The 16342-nt window shown below is 44.4% G+C and overlaps 2 protein-coding genes across 2 annotated transcripts; one reads left to right on the top strand and one right to left on the bottom strand.

Moving 5' to 3' along the window:
* Positions 1-153: 153 nt before the first annotated feature.
* On the bottom strand, positions 154-4020 carry btbd17a (BTB (POZ) domain containing 17a). Its single transcript, XM_030078150.1, has 3 exons — positions 3803-4020; positions 2429-2723; positions 154-1671 (listed from the first exon to the last, which is right to left on the bottom strand). The coding sequence occupies exons 1-3, from the start codon at positions 3888-3890 to the stop codon at positions 597-599; spliced, it is 1458 nt and encodes a 485-aa protein (XP_029934010.1). The 5' UTR covers positions 3891-4020; the 3' UTR covers positions 154-596.
* A 4246-nt stretch (positions 4021-8266) lies between these two features.
* On the top strand, positions 8267-15802 carry gpr142 (G protein-coupled receptor 142). The gene is made up of 3 exons (XM_030078155.1): positions 8267-8444; positions 12855-13009; positions 14673-15802. Exons 2-3 carry the CDS (start codon positions 12871-12873, stop codon positions 15629-15631), a joined length of 1098 nt encoding a protein of 365 aa, XP_029934015.1. The 5' UTR covers positions 8267-8444; positions 12855-12870; the 3' UTR covers positions 15632-15802.
* Positions 15803-16342: the final 540 nt, after the last annotated feature.

Consider the following 16342-nt stretch of genomic DNA (forward strand, 5'->3'; position numbering starts at 1 on the left):
CACACACACGTAAAGTGTTGCATACTCCGCTGCATAACTAATAATTGATTACTGACAATAAATGAACAAGATTTATTGTGAAGTTGTGCCAAAATATAAAATCACGTGGACAATCTCGACTTCAGTTTTAGTAAAAATTTTTATTATCAGGTAAGAAGAATGATAAATGCAACAGTGAATCTAGCCAATATGTTCAATCACAATGAACTAACGATGAGGTACTACTGTGGTTTGAAAGTTTATAACAGTGTGGTATGGTAATTATATAATGAAATATTATGACTAAACACAATGTCAGTGAGCCTGGCTGTTGGAGCACCTGCAAAAGGATGACCATGTGGTGATGGACGTGTGACCCCTTGATTGTGAATGTAACAGCACCAATATCATATTCAAAGTGTCGAGAAATGTTGGAGACACAAGAATTATTTGCTCATTGCAAACAATTATTAAGTATGAAACAAAACAGAAAATGATCCAGACATCACACACTTGAGGTTTCAGATCCGTGATGTGATATGAGTGAAATGTTGCTTCAAGGGAGTAGTGTATGTACGGTGAGGTAAGGTGGCTAGGTCACTGACAAGGAAGTGGTTTCAGTTCTTGGTAGTTATGAGGGTTTGGTACAGGGGCTTCACGACAATATGTAGGGAAAGAGAGCCATCGGTGAGGTATTCAGACGTGCGGCGGTAGAGGTCGGCTTCTGCTAGGAAATCCCCGTTTTCCTCTGTGCTCTGGTGGAAGTTGTAGATGTGTCTCACCACCACCTTCCCCTGCTGCTGAGCCATCACCAGCACCGTCTTCTGGAAGTTTACACCTGCGAAATCTGCGCTGGAGGTGGCTGGTGTCACGATGATGCGAGGCCGCCCGCCATCCACGCGTGTAGGCTGCATGGCGCCTGTTTCTGTATACATAGACCTCATATTGAGGGGTAGCCAACGGGGTGAGAACAGGGCATTCCAAGTCACTCGCTTGCTGGCATCGTGCCCACTGGGCCCCAACTGGGTCTGGAAGCTGGTGCTGCGGTCATCACGCGTGGGGTTGTTGATGACCCACGAGGACCCCCACATTGGGGACAGGTAGTTCCTGGGCATGAAGAGACTGCAGTTGACGTCAAAGTATTTGGCCATGTGCAGCGGTGAGGCAGAGTGGAACTGGTAGGACATGTAGAGCAGGTCACGCACAGATTCCTGGTAGCGAGCCAGGATAGGCGACTGGGTCTGCAGACGGAAGAGCTCCCGTGGGGGCATCATGGCATATCGCACAGCCCTCAAGGCGTTCTCCACAGTCAGACCATCCGGCTCATTCTGGATAATCCAGGCCTCCAGCCCTGCGAACAGCTCCATCTCGCTCTGCAGGACGAGGTCGGAGCGCTGGAGCAAAGACATGAGCAGGTGGCTGCTGATGGTTACCCACTCGCCACTCTGCAGCACAGAGGACAGGTTCCAAGACAGGTACTGAAGGCAGCTGTCCCTCAAAGTCGCGTCTCCCACTTGCAGGGCATACTCATACCAGCCCACCACATGGCCTGAGGGAGAGTCCCGGGCCAGATTTTGGGTCATGTACTGGGTCATCCCCTGCTGAAGCCCCAGCACACGGAACTTAGTAGCGAGCTTGTGTAAAGGGGTGGCTTGTTCCAGACGCAGGTTAATTTCCCCACAATACAGATACCTGCACAGAGAGGTGACATGGGGAGAGGTTGAATGTAGGAAGCATATGAAGCTGTAGAGTTAAGCCTGACAAACAGGGATTGTTATAAGAGTCTGATGTGGTAGGCCTGTGGTCTATAAAACATGTGCTTTCTAACTTCTTTCCTGTTTAATAATAATATATGTATAGAATACGACAATTGGCCACATAATAGCTGACACAGACACGTTTGACCCACAATATTTCATAACTTTGCATTTCTGATGGAGGGAATGATGGTAGTATCTTGGGTATCCCCAGACCACAATACAACTGACAAAAAGGGGAAGCAGAGCAATACAATTTATGGCGGCACTCTGTGGGAAGTCCCAGTATGAAATACAGCAAACAGCCTTTTGTCAAACTTACACACTGACTAAACCAGATCTAGTGCAGAGTCTGATCAATAGGCTTCCTCATTAGCATTTGAGATTAAAAGGTTTTGTTATATATTGATTATTTTCCCAACCCAGGCACCTAGAGGTCCTACTGCTGCACCACCCGCTGCTATAGCACAGCTCCACAGATCATGGATAGCTTCATTTGTTTTGTAGTCAGTGCCATACTCATCATTGATTGCTAGCCCTTCAGATGTAGGGCTGCAGTTGCACATTTCATCCCAGTAGAGGGCATGGACATAATGAAATTGAATTAAGCTGAGGGTTGATATAAATCCGAAGGACATATAACATATTCCCACTCGGTCTGTTCCTTCTTCATTACCATTTCTCTCTCTCACCTAATGAACTTGTCAAACACAGCAGCACAGTCAGAGCTCTCTTTGAGGACCAGTGTGCTGCTATTGCGGCTAAGCAGCATCTCCTCAAAGGCAGGACTTTGCAGGGAGAGCACCAGGGAGTGGGCTTGGATCACCTTCACCTCTTCTGCATTGGGTGTTTCTACCCTCAGGAACACATCACTACTGTTTCCCTGAAGCAGCAGGGCCTCCAGACGCTGCACCAGGTTCAGGGAGTGGCTGATGGTGTCCCCTCCACCGCCACCTCCGTCTTGGGTCTCATCAACTTTCAACATGGCTAGTGGAGAAGTAGGAGGATGAATAGGTGGGAAAATAAGCAGATAGGTTTAGGCAAGTGAGAATAAGGGGCTGCAACTCAATTGAAATAATTGGGAACAGAAGAGAAAAAGATGAGAGATGGAAAATGGGTGATTAAGATGTGGTGCAAGGAGGGGGTGTAATAATCAGACAGTGGGGCAGTATCATCCAAATCCATGGCATTGATCAGCCCAGCTGCACTGGTTGTCTGGATAATGAGGAATTGTGGGTCACGTTTAATTAAAGCTTTGTCCCATCTGCAGCTAATATCGGCTGCTGAGACACTCCCGTCAGAGACTGCATTGTCACCACCACTGTTGGGATCTGAGCTTTGATTCATTCTAGCACAGTGTGGTTCCTCTTTCTGATTCCTGATAAATATGTCATTTGTGACACTTCCTTTCCCCCCATAAAAAACGGAACAGGGTGGGAACTCAGTTGTGCAAAGTTACATTTGGGCCACGGTGTTCCCCTTAAATAACAATTTGGACTAAAGCCACGGCCTCTGATGTGTGAGTTATTCACACATATCATAGCTTCTGGAAACATGATTGAAATGGGCCTATAAGAGAGTTCCCACTTTTATGTGTATAAAGAGTTTTGACAAAGGTCACATTCCCATGTGTAAATTTTCACAGTGAATAGAGATATCAAATGCACAAATGAAGACTGGCAGGCTGGTTTTCCTGAAGGAGAACCGTTCCAGAATTCTGTCATTTTTAGTGCTATTATTGTTATTAGTTGGAAATAGTTTGTGCATGCCCCATTTCTAGAATACTTTGTGTCAAGGTCTTCATGTATGAGTAATAATCAAAGAGCAGAAAAGCATTTGTCACGCCCACTTACAACATTCCCCCTGGCAATAGCAGCCAAAATCACCACACAAAAAACTAGGATCATTATAGTCGTGCCGCCATGTGCCCAGACAAAGTATCGCTTATCCCAAAATGTGACAGGATCAGACTACAAATTACCCCAAACAACATCTTTCATTCTCCTTCATACCATTTTAGTCATCAAGGTGAGCTTGAAGCGACAGCAGTGCTGACATTGGCTTACCTGAAGCGACTGTTCCCATGTGAAGGCAGAGAGCCAATAAAAGCATCCCTGCATGACTCCGGACAAGGACACTGTCTTTTTTGACCATCTTGCCTTTGAGCCCTCAACCAATCCGTCCTGCCGTCTTCTTTTGTCACTTCTCGCCGTCTGGTCCCTTTGGGAAAGCCGTGTCCAGATGTGCACCACTTTCGCTGTCTGTCCTGTCGTAGAGGGCGATGGGATCTGTATCTGAATGTGGGACACGGGTTCTTCCAGGCACATCCGGCTGACCACACAGAACCCCATCGATTGGTGGGTGGAATCTGGCCTAGGTTGTTTCCATGACTACCACTTTGATTCTGATTTTCCTATCCTTGGGTATTACTGTCTGCTGCAAGGCATTGATCTGGGGAGCAGGCCATGGGGAACCTCCACAGCTGTGTTTAGGAGGATGGGGGGGTTGAAATAGAGGGGCTTTGCAGGGGAACGTAGGCTTTACTCATAGAGATTCAATGACTGAAAACAGTTATATCTTAGCTCACAGGGGCACATGATGAAGTTAAATGTTTGAACAAGTCTTTTTAACAACTTTTATTTAGACTGTTGGGATTCCTGTTACAGTAGAATCTTCATATATGTGTCAGTGCTAACTATTAATGGTTAAACCTGCACAAACCAGTTAAACTTTGTGGCCTCAGCACTGATGAAATATCAACAGTTCTGGTGAAAATCAGATCAAAGTAGAATACCCATGAGACACAGAATTAAGCCAGTAGTGGAATTCAGTGATTGCTATGGTGTTGCATTGTATGTGTGTCAGTCTGTGCAGCTAGTTCAGTCTATGTGCGTGACACAGCAACCCAGACAATTTATTCAGTGCTTCAGGCTAAAGTATGCTTCATTAGAGGGTGTAAATTATAGGATTAGTGGAATTACTCTCCCTTAGTGTGTTTGAGTAAGATCCTCATCGCTTTTTGAAAACATGAACGGCCACAAAGCAAAAGCCACATTCAGGTGAAAAAAAAGATTAAAAAGTCATTATTGATAAGCACATTAAGATCTATGCTGTTGATCTGCGTTGTGTTGTCATGTCAATGCTGGCCCTTGCCTGTGTGTCAGAGTCGATGGTGATCCCTGAGGACGAGTTCCTCTAGTCTAATCTGTCTGTGGGTAGAGAGGAGCCCACTGTGTCAGCCTGTCAGCCAAAAGGTCAGTCATACATACAGTGACCTACATTATGCAGGGCAGCAGTGTGTAGTCAAATTTTGTTTTTGCTTTTCTTCTTCCGCTCTTCCCATTTTCTCAGTTTTCCTTTATGAGGCTCATCCTGCTCAGATTGAAAATACCTTGAAAAAACACAAAATGAATAGCTCTGCTATAGACAATACATTTCCAATAGTAAATATCTAGCTGTTAGAGTTATTTTGTGGGCTAACTTGTTGCTGGCTTGAATCTCTGGACCAGCAAGTAAAATCTAAGCAAGAGAGGCAAATAAGAGGCTCTTTACCTAAATTCAAAACTTTGGTTAAGATTTGGTTGGACTGGACTGCTTCCCTAGGTGTGTGTATGTGTCTGTGTGGATTTATGTGTGTTTATCTACCCTTGCCTAACCCATGCCACAACCACACCAAGCTACAACCCCCTGTTAGCCAAACCTGCAAGTCTTCCAAGCATGCAAAATGCTGCAGCAGCGGCTGCATTTGGTCAGTGCTGTAAAAACAAAAGTGTTCACCCATCAACTGTAGTAAAAATAATGGTTGTCCCTAATAGCATTTACAACTTTTATCCAGCAGAGGGCAGACTAGCTGCATCTCGTCAGGAGCCAGCATGTGATTGATGAATAGTATTACAGACAATCAGATGGTGCTCTTCACCCTGAGCCATGGCTTCGTCATGGAAACAAGCGGATGATGACTATGTCTGTCTGTGATCTGCCACTGGATAAAGACTCCATCTCCTGTAGCCTGAGGATGTCCTCTTGTCCTGTCTGCATCTTGTTTTGTTTCTTTTAAATGCACACTGATTGCTCAGTCCATTTCAGTGGGTTGAAAACTAACTGATGTCCTGTAATCACATGGACTAAGCGCTGGGGATTAATGCTTTCACACCGCTGCAGCAGAACCATTAATTTCACCTAATGGAGACCAATTGGAGTAATTTCGCTGTACATTTGGCGCCTGTTTGTCTTACTAAAAAAAATTCAAAGACAAGCTCTTAATTGAGTGAATAATGGAATATCTGTGCCAGATCGAGTCAATGCTGTGGTATGATCTGAAGTCATAACGCTGAACTATAAACTCTGCTGTGGTATCACTCAGCCAGGCAAAGTAAGGCGCTCAGGTAATTGGATACGGAGGTTGTGGCTTTACTAAGAGATATTTCATGGCAGGACACCAAGCTCATTCTTTGTCCCTGCAGTTACCATGCATGCAAAATTCTGCTGATCTGACAGTACTGCCTAGCGCTGATCAATAAACAAAACAGATCAAAGATAATGATTCAAGGCTTTTTCACGGGGAGGCCAACATGAGATTAGCCCGCTGTAGTCAGCTTTGCAACATGAAGTCATGGCTGTGTGGCTGAACTCGAGGGAGATAAGAGGAGAGTGTATGCTTGGAAAGCTACTCCTGTAACAGCCATCTAGTGTCTTATTGCCTGAAAGCTGCACCGAGTGACAGTTTGGAAACCGAGGTTATGGAAGGCAGCCAGGATGGGGTGACCTGTGAGAACTGCTCTGCCTCAGCATCAGTTTATCTCCCTGCAACAGCTCCATTAGCTCCCCCTTTCTCTTTCTCCTCTCTCTCTCTCCCCCTCCCGCACGCCGTCCAGAGGGAGATCTATTTTATAGTGGCATAGTGGCAGTTATTTGTGAGCTAGAGGCTGTGACGAGATAAAGATTGCCCATAACTCTGTTTTGCCAATAGACCCTGCAGGCGTGAAATAGTCTCCTTGAGTTGTACATCCTCTGCAAAGCTGGTCATTATATCTGAATGTGACCTAGAGGTAGAAAATCACCAAGCAGTAAGCGTACCTTTCAGCTGTGCTTTGGATTCCTTGTTAACAGAGAATGTCTGTCAACACTTTCAGTGATGGAGGCTGACTTTCTAAATTAGTAAATGTCGGATGAAATAACAATATGAGAAGTTAACAGAAAAAAAAAATGACACAGGGCATGAGTGAGTGCTTGCCATATACAATTACAGACACAGACAAACACACACACACACACACACACACACACACATGCTCACTCATAGTGTGCCTCACAGTTACTGCCTACTGTTCTCCTGTTCAAAAAGGTCTAGTCTGGCATCACTCACATATACTAACACTGACTTACCTTCCCTCAGAATGAGATTGGAAATGGAAAAAAAGGCTGTTTTGCTCCCATTCAAGGATTATATTTGTCACAGAATTGACAGAGCAGACTTATTGTGCATTGATGGAGCCATAAAAATGTACTTAAATGCTACCTAAGGAACAAAGGACAGATGACAAAACAGTGGGCGCACAGGAGGGAAGTGCATTAAATGTAACTTCATTCATTTTAAAACATAGACATCTGTTAGGTAATATGTGCTTTAACCTGCATAAAAGCCTTTTGTAAAACTCTCGCTGTCCACCCCCCCACCTCCACACATACACACACACACACACACACACGACGCATGCTTATCTGCACTCCTGCGTGCAACAGCAGGGTGGCCATATTGGGTCAAAACTAGTTCACTTAGGCCTCAAGTTTGTGCGTGGTTTGCCAACAGACCGGACCGAACTGATGCATGAATTAGTTTGGCTAATCTGTGCATTTAATCCAGACCATTCCAGTGTTTGGTTTGGAGTCTTGCTATCATCAACAATTTGCAATCGTGAGAAGTGTTTTCTCAAAGAATTGAGCCAAATTAGGGACACATTTGTCTTGCATATACAGCATTGTTTGGCATGCGTAACCATCAATTTTGATGATTTACTCGCTAGAAATTGTGTTAGTCTCGACTGCTGTTAAGAATACATGCATGCGATTAGGAAGCTACTGTTGGGTTTCTCTGCTTTGTGGTCTGTGTCCCTGCCTGTTGGCAGAGCAGCGAGGGCACAGCTATATTTGGAGAGGAAGGGTTCATTGGCATTCTGATCACAACCTGGTCAAGACCTCATTATACCTGACAGAGACAACAATGCACTTAATGTATGCCCAGGTAATACCAACAGGAAATCTTTTTCTTTTATAATACCACAATGTATATTTTAGGTTAATGTGGTTTTGACATCCCTTTCCTGCTATTACCTTGTCTACCTCTCTCATTCACCTCCTTCCATCTACAGATCAATCTCTCTCCTAACTCTTTTGCCCCCTCCCTCTCTCTCTCCCTCTCCCTCTCTCTCTCTCTCTCTCTCTCTCTCTCCAAACTCCTTTTTCACTCCTCTCTGCCTCATTTCTCTCCTCTTCCTCCACTCGCTCATTGCAGAGATGTACCGGCTGCTAGGAGCCCACTTCTCTGCCTCCTTCTCCTTCTCTTCCTCCTCCTCCACCACTTCTCCACAGTGGGTTGCAAGCGTGGCCGGCAGCAATGTTGGGGACTCTGTAGGAGCCGCTGGAGCAAAGACGCAGCAGAGGACGGGCTCCAATCCGGGTGGAGAGTTGCTGTGAACAGTGGACGTAAAGGTAAGGAGTCCTCCACTCGGATGGAGGACACAGACACCAACACTGGAACTGACCATACAAGGGAAGACAACGCAAAAGCAAACTGTCTCCATTTCTTGTTTATGCACTTGCTTCGGAGTTGTTACATTGTAAAAGGGATAGAATGTGACTGTTTCATGTGTAATCAGCGCTGTTATACATCACTGACTTCAGATGTTGATGCCTTGGATACAGTAATATAAATGTTATTCAAGGAAATGGGGAGGCTCTGGTCTGCATCACTTCCAATTGTTTCATAATTGACATTCAGTTTTTTTGGATGCAGCTCTTTTTGTATATTAATACAGAGTGTTTGAAGTGCTCTCTTGTTATTTCTCTCTGAGAAATTACTAAGGAAGTGCTTTCATGAGAGGTTTGCCATCATTTTAGCCTGTAATTTCTGATGCCAAAATGCACTTCTGGATTTTGTCTCCTTAACTATATTGGCCATAGGTCAGGATTATGGACGTTGTGAACTCTGAGCAGCAGCGCAGCCCATGAACTGTGTGATGAGTAAATTTGACTTGTTTAATTCCTCTGCTGCCTGTCAGCAATCCTTTTTTTCATCCGGGTAAAATAAACTCTATAAGATATGTCTGATTTTACCTGTTTGACTGACATGAGCGTTCTCCATCATCCACACAAGCTGTCAAACTGAAACCTGAACCTCACTCTTACTTTGCTCACTTGGCCAACATCAAAGTGCATTCTCCTCATGCTGATATGAAACAGTGATAAGTTTAATGTATGGCTATGCTGGCTTATCCTATCCTGTCTCCCAGAGCTGTTGTTTCAGGTGCACTGTCCCCTGATGAATTATTAAGAGGACGCAGTGGAGCACAGGGACAACAGATAGCATTCACATCAGCTTCTCGGGCACTGAACCCCCCCTGCAGCTTGCCTGCAGCTTCCCTTTTCCCGCTTCAAGCCGGGACTCAGCCCTGGGAAGACCATGTAAAATAGCGCCTTAATCAGGAACATGCCTTGGCCTCTGATCCTCAGGCTGGAGGCTACTTGCTCAGCTGCCCCGGTCAAAGTCTTTCCTTCCCAGAAATGTTTTCAGGGAGATTCATCTGAGGGTTTCGCCTGCTGTCACTTAACTGCACCATTGTGATGGAGTTAGTCGTCAAATCTAAATAGTGCATTTCCCTTGTGTGAGAAGACCTTGTCTTGGCTGTCATGATTGACTACACTGAGCACTAGATTCCATAAAACACCTATTATGAATTTGAGCTACAGTGTAAGGGATGAGGTGGAGAAGAGCGGGAGAAGGGAGCAACTCTATTCCCAAAGCTAGAACATGTTGCTCCTCCTGGACTGAATGTGATGATGAGACCGCAGCATGAGGTGTGATGAACCGCAGTCAGAAAGACAGAACTCATGCTCCACATGTAAAGATTTTGTTTACTACCTTCAGGTTTAAAGAGGACCTAGGGTGATGTAAAAGAAGTGACTGCAGGGTTATTGATTGCTCGCTGTAAAAGGTGGCGCCTTTTGCAATACTTTGCTGGCATGCCGTCAGCCTTCTCATTCATGACTATCATCTTTCTCGCTGCGAGTCCTGAGACAAGGCACATGAGAAAACAGATCAGGTGTCTTTACACGTAAGAAAAGTCGTCTGTGTTGCCCTTTCACTGAGGCAGACCTAATCATGTTGCCTTGTTGCCTCTGTAATTTTATGCAGCAGCAGTGCTCAGGGTCAATTGTAGTTTGGGTTTTTGTGTTGTAGTGTTGTTTTCATTTCAAAATTTTATCTAGGAAAGAAAATGTCACAGTGCACTCTTCTTAAATAAATAGGTGTGTTGTTCCCTCAGGTTAAATAGTATAGGGGTGAATGTATATATGCACAGTCCCTACACCTCCCCTGGGAGTTTAACTCTATTAATACCAGGACATCCTATCTCTGCAAGCTGGGTATTCTTACATAACAAGGGGTGAAATATGAGCACATTTTCATCTGATAAAACCGAGCAACCGCCTGCTTGTGAGTAAAAAATATTCCTGAACAGAAACACAGTGGAATCACAGCATTCGCAAGCATGAGCCACACATTTCTCAAGTTGTCCTTGGAAGTGTTGTTTAATTTATGGCCTGGCTTATGGTGTTTGTGCCAAAACCGTAGGAGCGTATAGCGTAATGAGGGCTCCTTATCAAGACACGTTATCACTGATAGATTACAGCAGCTGCGGCTGGAGGGGCTGAGGAACAGATTAGAGAGACTCATTCAGTAGACAGTACAGGCCTGCAGAAGTGATGGTCTGTCATGACCCATATGTGTTACTTTAAATGTTACGAGGCTGACATGTTGACGGCATATGTCAACAACACATAAGTGCTTGGACTTCCTTTCACTGTTCTAGTCAGTTTCATTAAGGACAAATTAGATGCCATGATTTTTTATTTATTTATTTGTTTGTTTATTCATTTTACATAATAAACGCATCCCGTATTAGGGGCCGCCTGCCGACCACAGGCTCTTTGCCAACAAAAGGACAAAATACCCCATCTGTGCAGAAATTTAATGCCAACTGCATATTAAGGAACTGATGAAGCAGTTTTCAGCATAGCTACACCTCCTTTTTCTGCACACCTAATGAAACGCCTCACTGGCACCGAAGATTGTTATTCGATCCGCATTTTCCTCTCTGATTTACTCTGCTGGGGCGAATTTGCGCAGCAAAGCACAACAGGCTATAAATTGTGCCAGCCGCATAATGTGTATGCACGAGTTGGCGAATGAATGGCTTCTAAATTGGATGTAATTAAGGTTGAACAACTGTTGGTTATCGCGATCGCCCCTCTCATGTCAGGAAGGCCAGACACACTGATGGGGAGATTGAGGCTCCATGCAGGCGCTTATGCTAGGTTGAATATCCACAAATGGTTGGCTACTGAAAGCTGGAGAGATAACACAGGCCAAATATGCCTTGCATGGATGAGCGAGGTAAATTAAGGGAGCAGGAAAAACAGGGTTAGATAGAGAAAAATAGGATGGATGGCACCCAGGTGAAAAGGTGAGATGGACAGAGGGAGAGAGAGAGCGAGGCCGATAATGACTTAACAGAGAGTGTGGGGTGACGGGGTCATCTCCGTCTGCCCATCTGTTGCTGTGGACTTCCAGTTAAATTGACTGGGCCAAAACTCCAGGGCTTCACTCATCTCCATTAACACTTTTTTTTTCTGAAAAACAACAACAAAAAAAACCCAACTCCACTAGCTAAGCATCATTTCCCCTAAAATCAACTTCTTATCAAAGCACAATATGCCCATCATCTGTGAATAAGGACATTATCATGCCGATTGTGTCATTTTGAACACCTAGTTGGAGGTTCCTTTCTGACCACAGCTACTGCACTGTACGTAAAAATGGTTCATGAAACTTGCAATGAAATTTAATTTATTAATTTAATTGTTCATTTTTTTATTCGTTTATTTGGATGCCCATCAACTATTCTTCTTGGGGTCAACTCAAGTAAACATTACATCATAACACAAAAAGTTATATCATAATGCCAAACAATTATGTAACAACTAAGAAAAAACAAAGCAAAAAAAAAAAAAAAATTGAATCAACAACCATAAACCTTTCAATGATGATAATTACAAGAATGACAAAGTGTTCACATTCTACCAGTAAATAATCACTATATAATCAGTAAAATGTTATAGTACAGCTAAAACAGCATTTGCAGTGGCTGAGAAAATAAAAGACCAAAAAAAAGTTCCTCATTAATGACCATATAGTCGGATATTATGTGGCAGAATGTGTCCTGTTTGGAGAGGGTCTGGTGTTCTGAGCCATTGGATATTTCTTTAAACTCTTTCTAGTTTTGCTTGTTAAATGTTTAATGTGTGATGACAGGCCATGCCATATTTACATTCCTATGTACACGGCAATATGTTGCCTTGCTTTGTTTTTGAGACAGCCTCTTGGTGCATGCGTTGTATTAAAGTTACAGCCAATTGTGCTTTTTGTAAATTGATTTAAAGGCCTAATACATCTTTAAATTTGACCAATATCACAGAGAAACCATGCATCTTAAAGAGCCGCTGCAGATTTCAATCAGGAAATCTGGTGTCCCATGGTCTTTTCATCTTGATGGGAAGAAATATCAGCTATAGGCAACTTCAGTCTAAAAATATCAGCATCAGCCTACAACAAAAATCCTTATAGAAAAGTTAATCTGACTGTGAATTGCATGGTTAAAGTGACCCCTCGTAAAAGCAGAACTTAGCATTGCGATATTTTGGAGCAAGGATCATCCCGAAACACTTTCTCTGAGCTGGAATAAGTCTGCGGCCTTACATAATCCATAATTCTCTTCTTTTCTCTCCCCTGACTCCCCCCTCTCTCTCATGACAACACTTTGCTATCCCTGTCTTTTTTTCCAGGAGAAGCAACAAAGTCATGATCGACTGGCCCAATGTGACGGTGGCCAGCCACCGAGAGCAGGGCCTGAAGCCGGACGAGATAGAAAAGTCCAAATGTGTCTTGGGCTTCATCCCTGTGATCTACTACAGCGCTCTCCTCTGTGTGGGAGTACCAGGTAGACTGCATGCAGACATACAGCATGATGTGTTGAATTCTCAAATGGATGGCTGGATGCTATAGGATTTAAGGACAGAACTACATTTTTTGTCTTTTGTGATCAATTATGTATTTATTATTCATGTAAAGACAGGGGCACATTCACAATCACAAAAGTGGAACAAGGCAAAGTGTAATACAGCAGTTTCTTTTGCACCCCCATCCCACCAAACCCCCTGTTTCCCTTGAGTTCCCCCAACTAGCCAGCCCACTCCACCCCACCCCCTAACCCCTGATGTGATGAACCAAGGCAATGCACATAGATAACGAAGAAGAAAAAATCATATAGGAAACAACATTCACAGGGACAAGAATAAGGGAAAAATAAATTAATAAATACATAAATAATGCAGAACCTTCAGTACACCTACCCAGTCGTCCCAACTCCATCCCCCTGCAACCCATAATCATACACCATTATCATTCAGGCAAAAATTAGATAATTATATAAATTTCCTCCATCATCCATGAAGATATCCACAAAACAGCCTTGTGTATACATAAGATATATGTATGCATGTGAAGTAAACAAAGAATATGCATATAGTATATATGTATAATATTCTAGACAAGTAAGCAAACAGGCAAAAAATTAAAACACAGGTCAGAACTTCATTAACTGATAGTCATGTTCTATTATTTTGCATTTGCCTTTAAATGCAATCAGTGTGTAAATTAAGCAGTGTTTGTATCTCTCCAGTGAGGTCTATTCCTATCAAAAGCAGAGACTGCACAAGAGAGAGAATCAATATACAAGTGAATTAGTGGTACATTATTGGTGCATTAGTGGACCGGAGATAAAATAGTAACAGACGATCAGGAATTGATGGCTCCTTTTACAGGTCACAAGTTATAATAATCTAATAATCACTGTCTCTTCGAGTTTATGAGTATCCATCCCTCTGTCATCCATCATTTCTTTAATGTCTCTCCCCGTTTGACAGTCTTGTCACTCCACATCCCACTCACACCCAGACCCCTGCATCCAAAATTAACAGTCAACAATCCACAGAGCAAGGGGGAAAAAAAATACCAGTCATTTTGATAGACAGAGTTCAAGAGAGCCTTGCTCTTGTCACTGTGCCAGGCCTACATGACAGACGGCAAGCTGATGGCAGTGATTTGGTATTGATCCAGCAGGGAGGAGACAGAATGTAGATAGGTTCAAACCAAGATTGGAAGCCTTGCAGCAAAGCCTCCAGCTGACCTTTGGGATGCATCAAGGTCATGGCAGACTAATTGTTCCCTAAGGGAAATAGGCCAAATAGAGCCAAAGTCAACAACTGTATGGGGGTGAAGAGGTCTAGGACTGACTGTGTTCTCTAAATAGCTGCAGTGGAAATATCTTGCTGTTGACAAGACGTTTGAAAAAAACTGTATATAAATAGTTACTGGAGAATTAAAGAGACATCCCACTGACAGGCAATTAAAATCAATGCTTTACAATGCATACTGCTGTGGCTGCACCCACTCCTGCCTGCAGGATATTTGGACACAATTAGCTAAAACAACTTTATTCCTTCATTTTCATGCAGTTAAATGTGGTAAACCACAGTTAAAATGATCTTGTTCCTTCTGGTTCTCTTTTTCTCTGACTGTGCTGATGTCTTTCCCGCCGTCAGTGAATATTCTAACAGCAGTGGCCCTGTCCAGACTGGCATCCCGCACCAAGAAAGCTCTATACTACTACCTATTGGCGGTGACAGGCTCAGACATTCTCTCCCAGCTCTTCATCATCTTCGTCGGCTTCCTGCTGGAGACGGCTGTCTTCCACCGGGAAGTCCCCGCCCTCCTGCTGCACTCTGTCAGTGCTGCTGAGTTTGCTGCCAACCATGCCTCCATCTGGTCCACTGTGCCCCTCACCGTGGACCGCTACGTGGCGCTGTGCCACCCCCTCCTCCACCGCCAGATCAGCTACCCAGCACGGGCCAGGAAGATCATTGCCGTGGTCTTGATGTTGTCCCTGGCGTCAGGCATGCCCTTCTTCTGGTGGTCGGACATGTGGAGGAACAGCCACCCACCCACGTCACTGGACACCGCCCTCATATGGACGCATGTAACTATCATCTATTTCCTGCCCTGCAGCATCTTCCTGGTGTTGAACTCTCTCATCATCTATAAGTTGAGAGTGAGGCAGAAGCAGCAGTGCTGCCAGGAGGAGGGTGGACCTCAGGCGGCCCCTTCACGGCAGCTGGGCAAAACCACGGCCATGCTTCTGGCCATCACCTCAGTATTCTCAGTGCTGTGGGCGCCCAGGACTGTTGTGGTCATCTACCACCTGTACGTGTCCTCAGTGCACCGTGACTGGCGCGTCCACCTGGCCTACGACTTGTCCAACATGCTGGCCATGCTCAACACAGCCGTCAACTTCTTCCTCTACTGCTTCGTCAGTAGGCCCTTCCGGAGTGCTGTGCGGGATGTCCTGCTTCTCAGGGCTGGGCCGCTACATCCTCGCCGTGCCCTGCGCCAACAACAGGCCCCCACCAACGCCTCCATCTCATCTCTGTACAGCGGGAACAACAAGCGCTCGCAGAGGAACTGCACCCCGCTGCCACCTTGCAGGGCCGGCAAGACCAGTTGACCTCATGTCCCGTCCTCTCAAACACCCCTAATCCCACGGTCCCCTGTGCACTTATGACCTCAGAGCCACACACTGCGTTCCAGCCATTTCCATGGACAGCTGCCAATCAGACCTTTCTCAAAAAGCCTAAAGTGAACTCAAGTGAGTCACAAGCAGCGTGTGTTATATGTCTTAATATGTCATTGGCTGTTATCTGTCCATGTAAATCAGATGAGATGACAGCGTATTTATTTTCCTTGAAAAGAATTTGACTAAATAAAATGGCATTTTTGGTATTGTTTCCTTTTTCCATATATGGTAGTAATATGTGACCAGGTTTTTTTTTTTTTTTTTTTTTTTAATATAGTTTAATTAAGAGAAACAAAAAAGAAATAACAGACACTGTGTTCTCTCTGTGATGCATCCAGTGGCTAATGGCTGTGGTTAATGCACAGTAGAGAGGAGAGATGAAGCTATCATTTGCATGCTGCTAAAAGCAATCCATTCATTAACCCAGTCCCACTTTGATCAAGTCAAGTGGCACTGAAATTGCTTCAATCAGTTCCACTTATGCCAGCCTTGGTATTCACTCCAGAAGGACCATGAAGGGAGAATTGAGAGAGTTTCAGTTTTAATTGGCTTCTGTCCTCTTCAGTTGAGGGAAGATGCTGAAATGCCCAAATGACAATCGAGCACAGAAATCATACTTTGTTTCGACAGTGCTCTCCCAAG

The sequence above is a fragment of the Myripristis murdjan genome, chromosome 19 (genome assembly GCF_902150065.1).
Source record: "Myripristis murdjan chromosome 19, fMyrMur1.1, whole genome shotgun sequence".
Taxonomy (NCBI): Eukaryota; Metazoa; Chordata; class Actinopteri; order Holocentriformes; family Holocentridae; genus Myripristis; species Myripristis murdjan.

Bases quoted from the DNA above. Each gene is read 5' to 3' on its own strand.
- btbd17a (XM_030078150.1), bottom strand. From the start codon at position 3,890: ATGGTCAAAAAAGACAGTGTCCTTGTCCGGAGTCATGCAGGGATGCTT. The intron at 2,724-3,802 runs GTAAGCCAATGT...CTTCTCCACTAG, and splicing joins CATGGGAACAGTCGCTTCAG to CCATGTTGAAAGTTGATGAG. The intron at 1,672-2,428 runs GTGAGAGAGAGA...CTCTCTGTGCAG, and splicing joins GTGTTTGACAAGTTCATTAG to GTATCTGTATTGTGGGGAAA.
- gpr142 (XM_030078155.1), top strand. From the start codon at position 12,871: ATGATCGACTGGCCCAATGTGACGGTGGCCAGCCACCGAGAGCAGGGC. The intron at 13,010-14,672 runs GTAGACTGCATG...TCCCGCCGTCAG, and splicing joins CCTCTGTGTGGGAGTACCAG to TGAATATTCTAACAGCAGTG.